Source organism: Epinephelus moara, chromosome 1 (assembly GCF_006386435.1).
Source record: "Epinephelus moara isolate mb chromosome 1, YSFRI_EMoa_1.0, whole genome shotgun sequence".
Lineage (NCBI taxonomy): Eukaryota > Metazoa > Chordata > Actinopteri > Perciformes > Serranidae > Epinephelus > Epinephelus moara.
In genome coordinates this window covers 26,979,375-27,000,070 of record NC_065506.1, presented here as the reverse complement: position 1 = coordinate 27,000,070, position 20,696 = coordinate 26,979,375, and the positions used below count along the sequence as shown (strand labels likewise).

Below are 20,696 nucleotides of genomic sequence, written 5' to 3'. Positions count from 1 at the left end.
TATTTAAATATCTGAAAAGACAGAAAACTCCTATTCTGGGTAAATTATATCATTTGAGCTTAACACATGGGTGGTGTATGTGTACATATAAAGTTGCTTGTAGATGTTTCTGTGTGTGAATGCATCCATGTGTGTGTGTTTGATTGATGTGCCATACATATGTCTTGGGACAGTAGCACAGAATTAGCATACAAATTATCCTCTACTGTATGTGACGCTTTACAGACTGTCACTCGTTTTCAAGACCGCTACTGTTAATACACAGTGTCTTAACACCAATCTGGAGGCTCCAGAGTACCTGCTTCTCAGGAGGAGGTTTAGGCGGCACCGGAGGCCTGCGTTTAACGTGCACACTCTCAGCCAGTTCAAGAGTTTTCAGCGGGGAGGACTCCTCATAGTCTGACTGAGATTTTGCAGAAAGGTTAGGAAGACCGTTAATAAAGAGGCACAGAAATAGAAAAGGCTGAAAAGACAAAATGCTGGAAATGACAGACAAGAGAAGACTGTATAGCATTAGCAAAAGGAAAGTTTTGTCAGATTAAAACCACAGACGACTGACAGAGCTCCAGGTCACAACAGGGGAAATTTAAAACATATTTATGATCCATGAAAAGAAGGCAAACAGCCATTTGTAACTATAAAGAGGCAGGAAGATGTACAAAGTAATTGTAAAACATAGTCCTACTACGTTGTGTATTTTTACCTGTGTTCTCCGGACGGTGTAGCTCGGTGTGCTTTCAAACTTGGCCAGCAGCTGAGTAGCCATTGAGCGCACTTTGTTTTCTTTGGGTTCTCGGTCCTCTCGCACAGCGGAGCCATTACTCGACAGATTGGTGGCCTAACGAGAGACAAACAACAGACAAGATCTTACTATATCAACAGGCTTTTTATTCAAAGTTTGACATTCTGAAGTAGGTTGTTTAACAACAAACCTCCTCCAGATAACTGCAGAATTTCCGCCTCCTTTTGTGAATGGGATCTGTACCGTCTGACTTCTTCTCATCCTGAAAACACAGCACAAGGACATAAGACTTAACATGCAACGGTCATACAACAATTAAGTCCCAATACAGATATTGAAAGTCATTTCAGTGTGGAGTTACCTTTGGTACCCGTTTCCTAGGCAGTGCAAGATTGAGCACATTATTATTACTCCTGACTTCCTTAGACGGATAATCTTCATTGTTTTCATCCACTCCTCTGGAGCCTAAAGTATTACACAAGACTGCATTAGAGTTTTCATAGTTTCCACAGTGCACAGCCACAGATGTCAGATAATATCATTGAGTAATGACCCTATAGATTAGTCAAGTTATTTGAGTGGTCTGGGGAAAAAGAAAGTTACAACAATTGTGTAAAAAAATGTTCCACTAACACATGTCAGAGGAAGGTAAATGGTTGGCTGATGTTCAATAAAACAACATGCTATAGGTAATTATTGAATATCCCTTCAGTAGAGACAGGCTGCTGTCTTTATGTTGTCAGGACCCCCAGACTATAGCAGTCCACAGCTCTGGTGCAGAGACACATTCCTCTCATGCCACTATACTTGACTTACAGGACTGCGAAACACACACATTTCTACAGGAAACCAAATGAAATCCAATACTTTCTCTCTCACTGGAATTTATGTTTCTTCTGTGGTTGTTTGTACATATTTTAATCATTCAATACAGTGGAGAAGATGAAGACCAGGAACACAAACAGTTTATTAACAACAGCCAACATCACTGTCTGTGACTGAGAAGAGAAAAGTCATGTCCGGTCGAGTAGAGTCGAGTCAAAAAGAGTAGAATGGAATGAAGTGAAGTACAGTTGAGTTGTATCTAGCAGAGGAGAGCTGAGTAGAGTTGACTACAGTAGAGTGGAGTCAAGCTCAGAATTGCTGAGAATGCAGTTGAGCAGAGCAGAGCTAAGTGCAGTAGAGTCCAGTGCAATACAGTAGAGTGGAACAGAGGAGAGCAGGGCAGAGTACTGTAGCGTCAAACAGAGTTATGTCAAGTAGAGAATAGTAGAATATATAGTTAAGTAGAACTGACCACAGTACAGTATAGTAGTGCAGAGTACAGTGGAGTAGAGTAAAGTATTGTAAAGTAGAGTGAAGTAGATAAGAGTAATGTAAGACACAGTGGAGTAGAGCAGAGTAGAATAGAATAGAATAGAGTACAGTAGAGTTGTGTAGCGTAGAGGAAAGTACAGCAGACTACTTAGAGTAACAGAGTAAAGATGATTAACACAAGGGTAGAGTAAAGTAGAACAGAGTAATGTACAGTAAAGTAGAGCAGAGCAGAACAAAGTAGAGTAGAACAGAATAAAGTAGTGTAGAGAGGCATAAAATAGAGCAAGAAGAGGTGTAGAGCAGAACAGAATAGAGTAGAGTAGAGCCCGGTGGAGTAGAGAAGGGTAAAGTTGAGCAGAACAGAGTAGAGCAGAATAGGGTGGAGTAAAGTGCAGTGGAGTACAGTAGAGTAGAGCAGAGCAACGTAAAGTAGAGTAAAGTGGAATAGAGTAAGTAACACAGAGTAAAGTAGAGTAACGTTAGGTAGTGTAGAGAAGAGCAGAATAGGGTAGAGCACAGTGGAGTAGAGTAGAGTAGAGCAGAGTAGAGTAGAGCACAGTGGAGTACAGTAAAGTAGAGCAGAGTAGAGCACAGTGGAGCAAAGTAGAGTAGGCAACAGTGGAGCAGAGTAGAGTAGAGTAGAGTAAAGTAACAAAGTAGAGTGAAGTAGAATATAGTAGCAGAGTAAAGTAAAGTAGAGTAAAATAGAGTAGAATAGACTGAGCAGTGTAGAGAAGGGTGGAATAGAGCAGAGCAGAGCAGAGTAGTGCACAATGAAGTACAGTAGAGTAAAGCACAGTGTAGTTGAGTAGAGAAGTCACAGTGGAGTAGAGTAGAGCACAATGGAGCAGAGTAGAGTAGAGTAGAGTAGACCACAGTGGAGTAGAGCAGAGTAGAGCAGAGTAGAGTAGACCACAGTGGAGTAGAGCAGAGTAGAGCAGAGTAGAGCAGAGTAGAGCAGAGTAGAGTAGACCACAGTGGAGTAGAGTAGAGCAGAGTAGAGCAGAGTAGAGTAGACCACAGTGGAGTAGAGCAGAGCAGAGTAGAGCAGAGTAGAGTAGACCACAGTGGAGTAGAGCAGAGTAGAGTAGAGCAGAGTAGAGTAGAGCACAGTGGAGTAGAGCAGAGTAGAGTAGAGTAGAGCAGAGTAGAGTAGAGTAGAGTAGAGCAGAGTAGAGCAGAGTAGAGTAGAGCACAGTGGAGTAGAGTAGAGTAGGGCAGAATAGAGTAGAGAAGGGCAGAATAGAGTAGAGTAGAGCACAGTAGAGCAGAGTAGAGAAGAGCACCTGAGGCAGGTAGAGGTGTGCCCCGGAACAGCTCGTAGAACTTGGACAGGTAGGCGTTCATCCTGGTCTTATCCAGCTCCTGGTCGGCGCTCAGCTCCTTCACAGCTGTGAATGATTTGATCCCAAATTCACGCTCACTGATGTCAAGAGCCAGCTGCAGATTTGCAGTGTGGTCTTCCTCGTTTAATGAGTCAAAATCTCTGATGGAAAAAGACAGTAATGGGGGCTTAAGTTAGAGGACGGTAATAAAAAGAGATTGAGAACGTATGTCATGGCGACGCAGCTGGGAAAAATATATAGTTACTGTGTCAGTCTAAAGGAGGGTTTCAGCTTTCACTGTGAGACCATTAACTCCTGTCTGTTCCTGGTTTACCCTCATCACTCTGCAATGCATACATAATGAGATTTACACTTGTTACTGTTTCTTAAATGCAGATTTTCCACCATTTAAGACACACTGAACAACGAGACAGGAACGTAACAGCTAGGTTTGTCACTGAGATTCTCAAAGGGATTATTTTCTGACTTCCATTTCATGTAGGTGTCAGGTGACTCTTGTTAGAAGAGTGTAAGGTAATACGCACACTGATATGAGAACAGTTTACGTCAGCACAATGGAATGACTTTACACAGAAATGTATCTTAATCAGTTTTCAGTGCTGCAAAAGAACGTGTGTCTCATATTGCAGGAGCAAATTTCTTCTGCCTACACTGACAGTGAGCAGACACCATGAGAAATAATGTAAAGAAAAGGGGGCAGTAACCTAGCAACAGTACACACAAACTTTGGTGTTATTCTACAAGTACTGAGGCTCGCCTCTCTCTTCCTTTCTTTCTTTTCTGCGAACCTGCTCAACCCTCTGCAGTCCGCTCTGCTGACAGGCATGCATATGGAGGAGGGAAGGGGGGAAAAATGCCAGTGGTTCCTGGAAACTTACAGGACCACATGAAATTGTAGTGGCATGCGGCAGGGTATGAAGGCAATAATTAAAGAGTGAGAGGATATAATTAGATTTGTAAATGTACTAATCTACAGTTGCATTGGCTAATTCCATGCTGTGCAAGGCAGTCTGACCATAAGAAGTGGAAACTACGGCACAGTTTGTTTTTTAGGGAGGATTTTGTCCTTTAAGTGGACACTAAAGCATACAGAGTCCCGCATGAGTTGTGTTTCTCCACAACTCCGGATCAAAAGACAGAAAGGATCATTGTTTACACTTGAATCCACTTCATGATAATTATTTATAGAGGATCCACACTAATGCAGGTACCAGAAAAAAACAGTATTTCTTTCAGATGAGTTAAAATGCCCTTTGTAAAAACGTGTGAAATGAACACAGCTGCACTCTAAAAACTCCTCTGTTTTCACCCTTTAAAACCAACTAGCTTTAAGTATAGGACAGCTACGTATGAAGTCTCCGTCACGTCTATCAGCACTGTTGTGAGGAGGTGGAGAGTGCAGCAGAAAGCACACACAGATCAAAGAGTCGCTCTCATGCCGAGCATATTTAACACACAAAAAGCAAACCTCCTCACAACTAGTTGTTAGAATAAAGGCCGCAGAGTTCATGTAAAATAAAACAGTGAATGTATGTTTGTGTTAAATACTGCAAAGACCTAAGATGATGTTAACAGCACTGGCTTTAGATGAAAAGATGGATCGCTTCAGGCTGGTGCCGATATTATCTGATACATGTTACGTACATCAGCTGCGGTCTGAACTTATGGATGAGGGCGCAGAGAGCGATGCCACTTTTCCAGGAAGACGTCAAGTCTGTAATCATCACATTCCTGTAGCCCTCCGTCTGCTTCTGGCACCAGGTGAGAAGCCTCGCCGGTCTGATCTCTGACTCTACAAAGAGAAACAAGTCAGATTAAGCAAAAAAAAGCTATTTCTTCTCACATTAATGCAAGTTGTGTTATAAAATATCCCACTCAGACCCTCAAGAGGTTTAGACTGAAGAGGATGGACCAACACATGGTGTGCCAGCAAATAACGTCATAAATGGTGCTTAGGAATGCATACATCTTTGTCATGTCTGTCTGGACACGCACGTCCTCGCTGCCTTTGCTGAGTGACTTCATTATTGCAGCTCAGTTCTGCAAGTAGAGCTCTTTATCGTTAGTGTCCAATACGAACATGATCCGATTCTGAAAAGTTCAGCACTATAATTAAAGGAGCTCTGACATTTAAAAAATATCTATGAGTCAGAGTCTGATTCAGATTGTCTGCACATGGATCTCAAGATAGAGGTTGCCAAGCCGGAGAAGTGGGCAGTATGCTTCGGTGAAGAAACCATCCCAATATTAAGCAGTAGGCGCCATATGACGGTGCAGCCCCACTGTACATAAGCAATTCCAAAAAACGGAGCAGGTCAGAAAGTCACCAGTGCTTCAGCTTGATTAGCTGTCTTGATGTTAGCACCGTTGAAATTTTGAAATTGTCACGCCCTCTTATCGCAACACCAGCTAGGTCTGCAACGCAGGTATCCCAGCATGCTCAGTCACAATAAATGGGAGCGGATTTTGTCACCAGTCTGGTCATGTACAGTGGGGCTGCACTGTGAGCATAGTGCAGAGCGTAGGATACACACACAGGGACTCACACGCACGAACATGCACACGCGGCTGGACCGTCAACAAAAAACAGAGAAGCTCCGATTACAACACAGACAGAAGGAGCGTGATTTCTTTCTCTGCTCAGGATGCCATAACTCCACTTTATCTTCACATAGCAAATAGTTGTTAGCTGCTGTATCAATGCGTTGAATGTCATATACAGCAGTGGTACCCAACTGGTGGGTCACAGTCTAAAAGTGGGTTGCGGATCCATTCTGAATGGGCGGCAAGTTACTTGCAAATGTGTCAAGTTTGTAAAAAAAACAAAAAACAAAACACTTTATTGTGAAGTACAGTGAATTTCCTGCACATAGCTTTTATTTTGAGGTGCTGTTTCCTGCTGTAGAGTGAGTGACTAAGGGACAGCTACTTGACAGAGACAGCAAACTAGCTCGAGGACATGGCCAAATGTAAGTATGATGCTGAACGTATTTAACTGTGTGGACCTTGAACTAAAGACTAAAGAGAGATCTGGACCCTGAGGCTGGACCAATTAGGAACAACTGACACACAGAACCTTTAAATGATATTACAACTGAGGATGAACGTTTAATTTTGCCTCATTTACATTTTATCAGAATACGTGTATACTGTTTGTACTTGTTTAGAAAGAGTATAAACACAAGGTCATTATAAACAGGGCCTTACGGTAATGTTGAATTTGGAGAGCGAGATAACAGAAGAGTGGAAACCCTCATTAATCATCCAGACTACTACTCTAAATAATCTAAAAATGGGTCAGCAGAAAATCTTAGCTTTGAACTACAGATCCACCCATGAAAACAACACACAGGAATCTGTCCATTCCAGTTCGACTTACCTCGTCTGCAGAGATTGACAGGCCGACGTATGGTAGCAGAACGCTCCAGAGAGCAGGAATTCAGCTCTGCGCTAATGTACAGGTGACGCACCTGAAACAGGACAGAAAGGAAAGCTGATATCAATCGTGACACTCAAGAAGCTGTCATATTTCTTAAAAATGGACAGATGGTAAGAATCTGATATTGTCAAAGTGAGGACTCCCTCTCACCTGGTGTGGCCGGACACAAGAGGAATTGAGGTTGGGGTATCGAGTCCCAGGGTCTATGGTGTACTGGTCAAAGTTCTTGGCAATGTTTTCAGTTGTGGTTTGTGGAAGTAGCCTGTAAATACTCTCCCTACAGAAAGGAAAAGAGACACAAACATGGTGTTATTTACGTTGCTTTAACGTGGCAGTGCTTATTATTTAAACTGTGTCTGAACACACAATTCTTAGTAAATGATGTAACTATGCAAACACACATTTAAATATCAAGGATAGTGTGTTTGTGTGTGTGTGTGTGTGTGTGTGTGTACCTCTCCGCCAGCACTTCCAGAGCCGTGCGACCCTGAGCCCAGCTTTTTACCATCCAGGCCGTGTCAAAGGCAGCCAGGAAGCCTCTGGCGCAGCCCGTCCCCATGGGCCAGAAGGGCTGCACAGGAACACATAAAAAATATGAATGTATCATTATGACTGAGAGTCAGCGAACACTATGATGAGCTGTTACATGTCGTCTAACAGCCTCTTTTTCTTTTTCCAGGCACCTTTCTACCTTTCCACACCTAAACTGAGATAATTTGACCTGACTTGACATGTGTTACCCTTCCTTACCTCTAGCAGACTGTCGCCAACTAGCGCTACCAGCAGCTGGTGTCCAAATCTCTCCCTGACCAGTGCAGCGTTCTCAGAGGCGTACATGCTTGTGAAGTCGAACATTGCTACATCTGGCTGCCCGCTGTGGTTCATGGCAAAATCCAGCGTGGGAAGTTGGTAGTTGGTGCCAAAGTCAGCAGCTTCTCGGGCGTAGCACAGAAGAGCTTCCTGGTTGACATTTTCACTGCTCAGTAACATCTGGGTGTCTACGTAATCCTGTTGGACAGAAGCACAAAAGTCAGGGGAGGTTCACACGGAGTGAGACTAAGCTTAGCACTTCTAAAAGACCACTATTATTCTCTTTATGATCTGTTACCTAAGAGATTTTTGTAGTAATGCTGCACCCAGAAGTGAAATAAAAGCCTGACTATATATCATAATACATAAGATGATAAATTATCACTACAGATTGTGGACTTGATGTCAAATACTGTACTTAAACTTATACAACTAGACATCTGAAGTGCCGCGCTCACGTCCAGCAATTTTGGAGATTCTAATGAAGTAAGTAAATGAAACCAAATGGCATTTCAGTCTGATCATCAGGCTGGTATGCAGTCTACACTAATGCAATTATTGGCTGCCATGCTATTTATCTCCTCGCCAAAATGTTGTCAACACCTTGCAATTAAATCCAATTCACTGCAGCACAAAATGCAGTATCAGAATTTATGAGTCAATTCAACACCTCTCTAACACAGTCCCAACAAACATAGAGTTCATATTTGCTGAGGGGCTGTTGTGTCGGAGTTCATTAGGTTTAAGAACAGTTCATGATAATGACTCCTTGTCATGAAGATAAAATGAAACGCTGAAAATTCGTGGTTAAAAACACATTTTCGAAAAGTTAAATGAATTGATGGTGAAGAAATGACACAACGGATCCCTGAACACATGATTTGCTTACATTTATTACGACCCCCTTGTCCAGCAGGCTCTGTTTCTTGGCAGTCATGACAAAGTAATGTGTGTTGTCCTTGTAGTAGACAATGTTCTCCAGGTCGATACCTGCAACAAATTAAACAGTTTGAGAATGGCTGAGCAGGGCATCAAATTGAGGAGATTTGGAGGCACATGGGAGATGTTTGCCTTGATCTTTGCCCTGAACCTAACCAAGAAAAGGCTTTCTGGCAGAATGCCCTGAAGGCAGACTTCTCCAAACACATATTGTGAGTGACTGCCTGAAACCCATCATGTCTAGTTCATCTTCATGCCAGCTAACACCACAGTGAGGCAGTGTGACTGCTCTTCTCTCCCACCTGTTTCCTCTTTGAGGTCAAGGAAGAACTTCTGGTTGAAGATAAAGGCCACGCCGCTGATTTCTTCCACTTTGGCCTCCGCGGTGGTGTTCCTGTTGATGAAGTTGGCAGTGATGGCAATTGCAAGCTTCCCCCTGAACTCCTTTCTTTTGAAACCTGAGAGAGAAAAAAGACAAAGTCAGATAAAGAATGAAGCAAAGAAAGCAGGAAAAAAAAGAAGAAGAGGAGATGTTAATCTCCCAAAACAAACCAGTCCTATCGGCTTGTCTGGTAAAACCAAAGGAAATCTAGCCTTAAACCATAATTACAAGGCAGTTATTTTAGGATAAGAGGCAGCTTACCAAGGTGAGCCTTTAAAGTTAAATGCCTTTTTCTTAATTAACCTTCAGAATAGCAAGTGTAGCAGTAAAAGAGCCACTTGTAACATTTTCATAGCGTGCAACAGTCTTTTAATTTATCAAGAATTTAATTAAATTTTTAATGTAAGGATTCTGATTCAATGGATCTTACTGCACGCAATACGGAGCCAGATAAATAGTTCCTTTGACATCTATTTCACACAAAACAGGGACATGGGAAACAAAATTCTCTCAATGAGTTCTTTCAAACCAACAAGAACTCACCAAAAATGCCACTAATTATTAAGTTGTGAGTACAGCGAAAGTGCTGTCTGGAGGCAGTTGTATCAACACTACTCCATACCTTTCCCCCTCTCTGAGTCCTCATCTCAGTTTAGATCTGATTGGGTTTAACTCTGTGTTACTGTGGCTAGACCACAAAAGCAGCCCAAAAGCAGGCTGAGTGCAAGGGAAAATCATTCCCCCCAGATTTCATCATAATTGAAGAATGAGCTAAACATCTTGTCAGGCCCCAAAATGCCCTTTTTAGGAATAAGCATCTGATGCGAATTGGTTGTTAGATGACAGCATTTTTACGAGAGAGACCGAAACAGCGAGACAGAGAGATGGAGAGAGTCCAGCGCGAATACATCAGCTGCTGCACTGAGCCCAAGCTCTGCTCTATTTTTGTTCTGTGCCTCAGGGGTTTCATGTACAACCTCTCCCACTGGGAGAGATCAATGGCTTCGTACAAGAATAAATTTACAAAAGGTGAGTTTCATTTATAGCATCACAACAGAAATAGTGCAGCACACGAGAGAGTGCAGAAATGCTGTTCGGTACAACAGAGGGTGTGCTGACTTTTATCCGAGGTAATAACTCTAAAACGTGACGTCTTGTTGTTCACAATAATGAAAACACATGGAGATGGAACAATTAACACTCAAGTGAACATTCAGTCAGGAAGACTTTACCTTTGCATGCTTGGCCTGTAATTTATTTCTCATACCATCTGCTTTTCACTCCTCACACACACCGTCACCCACAGTTTCAGCTGATCACATTTAAACAATAGCACTGTAACACACCTTCAGTATTGTCAGCCTATCATCTTGCTGCTGTATTTTCATATATGACTCTTTTATGTCTTTAGTATGTTCATGCTGCAGTTGTGCACCCCTCCACCTGCCTAGTCTTTGCAGATTCATCAGCCTCAGTCTCAGCAGTCACCCGTCGCCACCACCAGTGTCGGGACTCAATAGAGAGGATTTATCTTGCTGCTCCTCAGTGCAAATGCCCCTTAATGATGAAATGGCTCTGTAGAGCCTAAGCGCCAAAGTCTTTCTGTCAAATCTTGATCATCACATTTGTAAGGGTGCTTTCAGACCTAGAGTTCGCTTGCTTTGGTCCGAATCAAGGACTCATTTTGTTCGTGTTCTCACGACAGCATTTACAAGCAGACCAGATCAGATGCCTTGTGTGAGAAAGCTGCTCTTCATTGGTCAGAATTTCCATGTGGGAAAAATCCAGGAAGTAAACAAAACGTTGAAGAAGAGTACACTTGCGAGATAAATGCAGCACTTTCTAATGTCACAATGGAGGGACAACTACGCAGGTTGATTTTAGCGCTGGCCATCGTGGACTATATTGCTGTCATTGTTCATTTTAGTCAAACCGTACAGTTTGAAAACGAGGTGCGGCTCCAACTAGAAAACAATGTTTTGATGCATTGGATGTGCTGAATGTGCATATTAAGGCAGTACAGGAGGAGGTGCACATTAATAATCCTCCAGGACTGTAACATGCTCATGTTTAACCCAAACAATGTGTCGTGACTGCAGTTGGTTCAGATCGAAGTCGGAACACGTTCTCACCACAAACGAACTGCACCAGAGTTCGTTTGTAACCGGACTGAGACCACCTCTTCAAGAAGGTCTCGGTCCGGTTGTTTTGGTGCAAACCTGAGTGCAATTGCTGTGTCCACACCTGCCCAAATGAACCACACTTAGGGGGAAAATGAACTTGAGTTTGACTGAACTGAACCAAACAGGGCAGATGTGAAAGCGCCCTTATCCTGTAAACCTGTAATCTGTATTAAACATTGTATTTACTTCTTTCACCTGTCTCTCCTGATTGAACTATATTCACAAATACTATGTAACTAAGGAGTTAAAATGAACTTTTTGCACTGTGTTAGTTTCTTTTTTTTTCCTCAAAATTATCATTTGGATCTTTGTTGCCTTTATTACAGAGCAGTTGGAGAGTAACAAGGAAAGAGGGATGAGAGCATGGGAATGATACACAGCCAAGGGCCACAGGCTGGAATCGAACCTGGGCTGCCGCTGAAGACTCCGCCTACATGAGGCGCATGTTCTGCTTGGTGAGCTGGAGGTCACCCTGAGTTTCTTTTTTGTAATATTATTTTTTGGGGCGTTTTTGCTTTTGTGAATATGCCAGGAAATGTGGGAGAGAAAGGGGCGATGACATGCAGCGAAGGGCCACGGCAAACTCTACTAGGTGAGCTAGAGGTCACCCACATTGTGTGAGTTTTATAACTGAAATTTAACATCACCAGAACTCTTTGTTTCCATGAACATGTACACCTCAGGGTGTCAGTAGGCTCTAAACCTGTCCTTTGAATATTGTTGGTGGGAAAATACACACTCAGGTCACAGAGTGTTCCTCCCTTGATCAGACACGTAACTTTATATCGTACTTCGCAGGCAAAGTGAAGTGCATCCTTGAGGCATCTATACAGTTCACTCTTTTTCTTTGCCATCATCTCACCTTCCAGAGTGTTCCTGCGTCCGTCAGCCCCCACCACGACATCAAACTCAAAGTTAGCCACAGGGTGATCAGCCGGTCGGATTGCAGCCCTCCACCCAAGCCCTGAGAGACAGAGACAAAGACAGATGAAGACTAAGACGCATAGTATAAATGCTGGGAATATTCCCTTTGGGCTGCACTAAACAGAACAATCAGCGCACAGCACGTAGATGTCAGCTGATAGGTACTGGTATTTTGCTCAGGGACACTTCTGTGGTGTCTCGGTCAAGACGTTTGACCGTTCTGGCACCTGCTATGCTGGAACATTTCTAAATTTGTCAGTACAGAGAAGAAAACAATGGCAAACTTGAACTCTGTTGCTGTTTTGTTGCTATGATGCCAGTAAAAGTGGCTTTTCATGTCACGTTTTAAAAAGTTAAACAAACAAAACACTGCTTCAGGTTTAATATTGGTCATCTGAAGTACACAGTGTGTGTGCTGCAGGAGTGTGAGACCACCAGAGCAATGGTCTGGCAGTTTGTTGTGAAATATCATCGTGTGGAAAATGCATTCCATGATGTCAAGGGTACAGCTAAGTCCGTCACAGCGGAACAGGAGGGATAAGTTTGTGTCTAAATTTAGGCAAGACACTTGTTGTTATCAGTGTGTAGATATTACAGCCGAAGAGACACCTGACAACAGCGTGTTTGTTATTTTCCTCCTGAGAGACTAAAGTCCAATGTGAAGTGCTAAGTGTCAGAGAAATATCATGACATGAGAGTAGAAGATGTTGCCAATATATTTAGTTTTAAACAAAGGTAACAGTGTTTATTTACTGGCATTAATGTGATAGGTAGGGACTGTATACAGCAGGCATACATTTGAGCACTATCAGGGAAGTTAGAAAACGTACTTGACCTCTGCTAACCTCATCTAAATATGATGAAAAACTACATCAGTGCCAGTGTTTGTCTCCTGTTTAGTGGTGGCTGTCAAGGAAATTAAATACTGCAGGATGAGAAGTCCCTTGCTGCCTGACCAGCCGTGAAGCAGAGTGCCAAACTACAGAGCGAGAGAGTAAATACGGACCCTCCAGTAAGCTTTGCAGTATCTTTGTAACAAACTGACAGATGCAGCTTTACACATTATTAAACTTCTCAGCCTCATCCTGCTCCACATCCCAGTTTTATTGTTTCCAGCTGCTCAAATCTCCTCATCTTCCCAAAGCTTGCAGATCATAAAACAACTGTCAGTGGGTGAATATAAAAGCACTGCTAATCTTTTGTTTGGGCGTGCGGACGGATACCTTCATTTTCCTGATCCTCCGGAGGTTCCAACAGTTTGACAAACTCCACATTGATGTGGAACTCCACCGCAACGATCAGGGCGACCTTCAGCAGGACCAGCTGCAGCTTCTGAATGCCTGGTAGACAAAGAAACACACATCAGTGTCTGGATACAGATGTGAAACACTGCAAGACTTTGTGTTTGGTGTTATGTTGTCTTGACACTGCTGAGAGCAAGGCCTGAGCTCCATTTCTCTTGCTACGGCTTTTTCTCTTGTTGTTTTGTTGTAATGATTCAAATGAATCAATGCTCGACTGACATTCAAACAAACAGCAGGACCAATAATATATCATTATTCTATCATTATGTCTTGTTTTTAAACTTTTGTAATTCTTCTAGAAATACAGCCCATATAAATTTCTTCCCACATCCATTTCCTTCTCTTTGAAATGGTTTTGGAATCAATCAATCAGCTCCATTTATGGTCCTCTGGACACAGCAATTATACAGAACAATACATAAGTACAAAGAAATGAGAACACAATGACGCAAAAAAATACACTCAAGCATCAAAAGCATCAAAATATTCCATCCAGGTTCACTAAAGGGTTAGAGCTGAATGGACAGACAGTGATACAGACCATATTGGTGTACAGTATTGAATCAAAGTGTTCTCAAAATGCCTTTACTGATCCCCAGGAGAACATTAGGTCACATTACAGTTGCTCTTATATATGAGCATAATGACATTACAAGAAAAATAGAAACTAGAAAAATAAGAAGTATGTAAAAAATATGTGCATTATGCTACTTCCTGGCCCTGCTTGCTTAGACCACGCCCATCTTTGAACTTGGCTTTCATTCTGATCTCAACTACACACCTATCAAGTTTCGTGACTGCATCTAGCACGCTTGTGACACTACTGCATTGACACAATCTGTCAACAGACAGGCAGATGACAGACACCTGGCAAAATACTCAAAGCGGCTTTTGTGGTAGTTCCAACTACAGCTGGCGTCACCTGGACCACACTTTGCCATGACGACACACACACTGACTCACCAGGTGAAACCAATACCAGTTGTCACAACATTTTTACAGCTGATAATAAGATAAAAGCTGAGAAACGAAAGTACTGCAAGACCATAACCTTTAACCTGTTAGTGTTTAATAAAACACTGTAGATTTAAGGGGAAGATCGAGCTTTACAAAGTCCTACAATATGTGATCAGAGGTCAACGAAAAGCAAAAACCGGCAGCATGTTTTGTTCCTGTAGAGTCAGATACTCACTGATGTGGTCTATGGCCCCGGCGCAGAATTTGCCATAAAACTTTTTGGCCCCGAGACCTCGCAGGTCATGAATGGTGTAGGGCCAAAGGTGCAGCACGTTGTTCCTAGAGAAGGAATCTCTCTTCTCAATCACCACCACTTTGGCGCCCATCAAAGCGAGCTCGATGGCTGTCCGCAGGCCGCAGGGACCTCCTCCGATGATGAGGCACTAAAAACAAGAGGATGACAAATTGACCTCATTACTTACACAAGGCACAGAGCAATGAGCTACATCATGAAGACATCTGTATTCACAGACTTTTCCTGCAGGAAGAGGCCGAGATGAAAAATGGTTTAGGTCCTACTTGTTTATTAACATACCAGGGAACATTATAACATCTACATAGATTATGAGAGGGAGCAGCACTTTACTGCACCACTGGAGCATTTAGAGTCTGAGTGTCGCACTCAAGAACACTTCAGCAGGATAGATACCGACTCCGAGGATCACTCCAGATAGAAGATGACTTCTCAATGCTGTTGCGTGTTTAAGGATTGTTAGTAAAACAAATGAAACATGAGGAAGAGACGTGCCTGAGGCGGTGTATTTATCAGGGAACTGCCAAGGAGAATGTTTGTGAACATCAGCCCAAAACCATTATAACAGTCTTTACATATCTAAGGTGTTATTCATGCATCAGCCTCACCCAGAAATGCATGAAGTCAGTTCGTTGAGGTTACAGCGTCTGAGAATGTGTGGCTAAAACATGACATCATCCTCTCGAATGATAGATGAAAGAAGCGACGCATGTGTGCTGGCAAGCTGTATTTTCTGTTCTTCTAAACATGTTAAGAGGCATTATGGGAGATGTGTGTTTCTTTTATTCCCCTGACATTTAATCCAGAGCCAAACCACTTCTGAAGGTTGCCCCTGCTGTGCTCAACAAGGTGGACAGTCTCCTGTCTCGATAGCTTCGCCAAATTAGCACTGAAATTTCTTTTCTCCTTTCACCTTCCCAGGACTGACTTCCATCTAACAGCACAAAGAGCGACCACTCTGCCCGAACATATTTGAATAGAAGGACTCACTTCCTGCCATCCTGTGTGTCCACAAACAGGATAACACAAAGTGAAGATAGTGCCATGAGGTGCCACCCGTCCATATCAGTCCTGTGAGACAATCAGACTGGGTGCTGTTTACAGAGCACCCACTGCCAGCTGACCGAAATCCTAAATTATACCCTAAATGGCACTCTGCTCTGGCTCCAAAAACAAGATGAGTGAGGTTTTAGTCATTCCATATTCCCTCTGAGAGTGTGTGGTTAAACTTTGGGGGGGCGTCACTGGGGATGTGGGTGATGAGGAGCTCAGTGTGTCATCATGTGTTGCCTGAGGTTATCAGGATGACGTATTCTCAGGTGTGAGGCACACACAGGTGGTGGAAGAGCTGCCTGGACAAGCCTGCCTGCTGGCCATGTTTTTTTTCTCAACAAAGGGTGAATGAGTGTGTTTACCCAGCCACAGACAGAGATGAAGAAACACTGACACTTTCATTTATGTACACAGTGCTAACTCGGTTTATTCAGATGTACGCTCACAAAGTGCACATTTTAATCTAAACCCACGTCACTGTTTTCATCTGCCTATCAGCCATTAGCAGTAACAGGCTGTTTGTTTTAGCCCGTTTCCATTCGCTGATCTATTTTTCCAGATATGAGGCTTTTCCTGATGGCGTGCTCCACATCTGTTGAGTCAGGACACACACGCTTCCTTTCAGCTTCCCACTTGTAACCTTGTTCTCATCGAAGCTCCACCTCGCCCCGGTCACATTCGTCCCCCGCCTTATTAATGAACCCTATCTGTCAGTCAGAGTATCACTGTTTACTTTTTTATCTAAGCAGACAGTGTGGCTGATACAAGGAGCTCTTTTACTGTCACAGCATCTTGATCTAATTGTTAGGACTAAGTTGTAACCTCCAGGGATGAAAAAGGAAGCCAATGCAGAAGTGGAAAAAACTGCAGTTCCTCTAATGGCCACTTGAGGCTGGCTACAGAAGCCATTAAATCCCCATAGACCCCCATGCCCAACTTTACAGCAGAAATAAACATGTTTACAGTCTAGTAAAAAAAACAGTTTTGGTCTCTATAGCTAATTTTCTCCTTGATGACAACTGTACATGGGGTGATTTTTTTGTATAACACTTCCATTTACATTTTATCAGGGCTTAAATTATTGCCAATGTAAGAGCGGGCCACTTTGAGTGACAGGATGTCTGCCGATAGTGTCCTCAGCTTCTCAGTCAGATCCACCCCTCGCTCCTCCACAGCTCCACCCTTTCTTCCAAATATGGTCACTTCTGGCTCCAAAAAACCAAAATGGCGACAGCCGAAATGCCAAACTCGCGGCTTTAAAACGGGCGTCCACAAACCAATGGACGTCACAGTAGCTATGTCCATTATTTTATACAGTCTATGGTTAGGACACTACAGCTGTAACTAACATTTTTTTTCTCTAATTAATTAATATGACCGTTATTTTGGCCCCAGATCTTGAGGTGACATCTTCACGTTGTCTGTTTTGTTCGACAAACAGTCAAAATCCCAGAAATACTTCGTTCACCGTCATATTTAACAAAGAAAAGCAGCTAATATTCACTTTTGAGAGGCATTTTTGCTTGAAATATTATTCAAAAGATGAATCCATTTCAGAAATTTTCTTCTAATAGACTTATTTATTAATTGGCTAATCATTTCAGCTCTTCAGGGAACATGAACGATATGATCCCAAACCTAAAACACAAGTGCGTTATGAAACGGCATGACTCCAGAGGCCGTTTGACAGAGCCCAACAGTATCTTATCTAAGAATGTCACCTGCATACAGTAGACTGAACCTGGGGCTTAAAACATGGATCTAATGTATTATGTTAGTGAAGATTCTCAGTCATCCAGGTCATGGTAATCCTAAATGCTGTATCATTGGCAACTGGACTTGCTTCACCTCTCATCCAAGAAGCTTCTTCAGTTCAGATCTAATGGAAGTGAAGGTTGTCTTCCCTTCAAATTAGGTTTTAACTTTAAACGAACTGTGTATCATAAGTGCACTTCATCTGTTGAATCAAGATGTGTTACCGTCTCAGGGTCAAAATCGCACAAAGCTCTGGAGAAGTGTGTCGAGAATGATTCACATCACAGATTATAAAGGAAAAAAAAAAAGATCAATTTGCAATTTCTTTGTGCACAGTGAAACTTTACGAGGAAGAAACACACACTGTGGTTACGTGTTGGTGTCACAGCAGCCTGCCATAAAACACGGGTGACATCACATCCTTTAAAGATTTGCTGCAACAGCGGGAATATGAAGACGAGGCGCCGAGTGATATCACATCTGTCACTGTTATAGAGCTGAGTTGCCATAAAACCATAAGTCGTCACCTTGTGATTCTCCCAGGGAGAGGAGGAACTAGAGATCACGTCAAAGCAGATCGTCTGTGCTGTGTGTGATTAAAGAGGCTTCATGCTGCACTTGTGCTGTACGAGTGTGGAAATTAATAAGCAACTTATTAAATCTCTGGTATTTAGGGCAAAAGGGCAATCTAATAAATTCTTTCAGTAATACACATAATCCACTATTTGTCCATCTGGTTTACTGCTTTCATACCTCTAAAGTACAGCACCACTTTTTATTTTACAACAAAAACCCTGTGGATTGACAGAATTACAAAGTCTGACCTCTTCACTTTTGGCTCAGATGTTTAGTTGAGTCACACTTTCTTTACGCGTTCATTTTCTTTCTTCTTACCTATTTTGGTGTTAGCTTAAATAAGACAGAACCCATAAAACTGAGCTCACACTGCCACATTTAAAACACACTTTAATAACAATCTGGGCCTGGCTCCAGCCTTTCAGGAAGAGCCTATAAACAGCAGAGCACACCCGCAGAACAACTGGGGCCAAATAATCATAGTTGCTGAGTGATGCTGTCTGTTTCCCTGCGCTGTAAAAACACTCTTTCAAGCTGGAGGCAGCTGATGCCTGAAAGGTAATCACACTCCTCCAGGTTTCTCTACTTTCCCTCATCGCCTTTGCTGCCAAGTCCCCCCACCACCACCACCAAACACCCTGACGTGATTTCTTTGTCCCCATTGCAGTTATTGCTTCATAATTCAACTAAAGAATAGCACTTCTACAGCTCTCCTCTTACATGCATTTAAGGAAATTCTCTTTTGTCTGTAATTTGTTCTCTGAACGTGACTGGCTGATTGTGTATTTGGCTGTGCACTGCTGTCAAGGTGTTTTTTTCGTCTGCGTCTTCATGAAAGTCATTTGATTATGTGAACATCTGTTGCTTGTTGTGTTAGATGTATAGTGTGTGTCTCTTAGCTGTGATTTTTAAATCTGTATGGCTAAACACACACGCATATGGGGGGTACAGTGATGGTTCAGTGAAGCAGTTGTCGATGATATAATATTACATGATGTTTGTGTTTCATTCTGTACAGCTTTGTCCCGGAGCACCTGTCTGAGAGCGACAGTGTAAAGTGTAAAGCAACGTATATCTCTTTAATTTCCTGTCTTGTGTTTGGGGGCTTTTGCAGTGAAAGAGTGAGTGTTACCGTCGCTGATGGTCTGTGTCTGGGCAGGTAGAGGTTAAAGCACTCTGTGGCGTACTTTAGACAGACAGAGTGCTGATTGTTCAAAACAAAGACGAGCCACCTGAGGTGAGGTCATTAAGACATTATCTAAGCCATGAAACATCAACTTTAATGAGGCATGAAAAAAAACCTTCTGATGTTTTCAGACCTTTTAGATACACGTTCCCAGGATTTCAGGCTTTAACGGGCCATACACGCTTTAGCTGTGCCGACTGTTTTCAAAAGCATATAAGCACATAATATACGTAAACTTGGACAAGCATGCCTGACACAGATAACCCATCATGGAGAACATTTAGTCAGGTTCTCCTATCGTAGTTGGTAAAATCAAAGATAGTCACGATTTAAGGCTGGCTGCATTTACAAGCTAAAGTATATTTTTTGAGCAAATAAGGACTCTGTGAAAAGGATGACGTGAGTTGTTTCTTCTATTAAAAGGGCTGCTGTTAGGGCAGTCGACTCCAAAGCCTCGCATAGTGGAGGATCCTTGAATGCATCACCAAGGAGACTTTTTAAAATAGCTGCATGACCACACAAAAATAACAAAACTTTGGCAAAACAGAGCACATTTAGGTCATGTAAACTAAAATGAATGTCCTATCTAACACAGAGTTGAGAATGATTTCGTACCAAACCAAAAGGAAAACGTGGAAAGTAGGAGATAAATCTAAAAATGTCTGATATCATTTGGAAAACTGCCCAGCTGTAAGGAACATAAATATAGTTTATGCTCACAGTATTTAATGGGAGGAACATGTAAAATGCTTCGATGTAAATGTATCTTGCTTTCTATCCGTCATCTCCATCTCTACAACCGAAAATTGGAAAATATTAAGATATCATTAAACTCACCTTGGTGCCCACACAAGCTTGGCCTTTCTTGTATTCCTTATGGGACATCCTCTTGTCCAGCTTACTCCACAGCGCTTTGGCCTTCCAGTAGGTGACCTTTGCCTTAAGACTGCTGTAGAAGGTGTCATTGTCCGCTGGGTCCAGGTCCAGCTTCCTACAGAGGACGTTGAAGGCCTGAAGGGTTCCCTTACAGGTCGAGGCCTGGACGAAGTTATCAAACAGCTTTCCCACATTGTCGCTCTCCTCCTCTGTCTCTCCCATCTTCCCCCGCTGCAGTAGATGATTTGATGTGCTGAGGCTCCTGCTTACTCCAGCAGTCTTTGCCAGATGTGGCTACACCCTCAGCTTGGCTCGCACCGTCATGCCCAGTCTGAGGAGGCAAGACACACAAGAGTCTGATTTCATCTCATGGCGAAACGTCTCTCGCAGATGGGTTTCGGTAACTGATTTTTTTTCCCATACTCTATTATTAGCCTGATAAAATTGGACATGTTTCATTACGTTATTGAAATTCATTTAAATGGTTTCTAGATTAGAATGTTAAAGTGATTTAAGTTGACAACAGCTGTATTTTATCTTCTCCCATGACTCCAGCTTACATTACCGAATTATCAAGAGGGCGCTCGGTACCAG

General features: G+C 42.6%; 1 protein-coding gene across 6 annotated transcripts in view; it reads right to left on the bottom strand.

Moving 5' to 3' along the window:
• The window catches only part of mical2a (microtubule associated monooxygenase, calponin and LIM domain containing 2a), a 44,214-nt gene that overhangs the window by 12,226 nt on the left and 11,292 nt on the right, over positions 1-20,696 (bottom strand). For 3 of the 6 annotated variants that reach the window (XM_050047396.1, XM_050047387.1, XM_050047415.1), the window contains exons 2-17: positions 20,064-20,433; positions 14,579-14,786; positions 13,306-13,422; positions 12,021-12,122; positions 8,896-9,051; positions 8,544-8,644; positions 7,595-7,852; positions 7,300-7,415; positions 6,995-7,121; positions 6,785-6,875; positions 5,050-5,197; positions 3,346-3,545; positions 1,104-1,207; positions 933-1,004; positions 704-838; positions 299-403 (exon numbers count right to left, since the gene is read on the bottom strand). In XM_050047396.1, the coding sequence (XP_049903353.1) occupies positions 299-403; positions 704-838; positions 933-1,004; positions 1,104-1,207; positions 3,346-3,545; positions 5,050-5,197; positions 6,785-6,875; positions 6,995-7,121; positions 7,300-7,415; positions 7,595-7,852; positions 8,544-8,644; positions 8,896-9,051; positions 12,021-12,122; positions 13,306-13,422; positions 14,579-14,786; positions 20,064-20,324 (2,301 nt within the window). In that variant the 5' untranslated portion in view covers positions 20,325-20,433. The remainder of the gene's footprint in view (positions 1-298; positions 404-703; positions 839-932; positions 1,005-1,103; positions 1,208-3,345; positions 3,546-5,049; positions 5,198-6,784; positions 6,876-6,994; positions 7,122-7,299; positions 7,416-7,594; positions 7,853-8,543; positions 8,645-8,895; positions 9,052-12,020; positions 12,123-13,305; positions 13,423-14,578; positions 14,787-20,063; positions 20,434-20,696) is intronic. The other 3 variants (XM_050047405.1, XM_050047425.1, XM_050047435.1) reach the window with 1 other exon arrangement.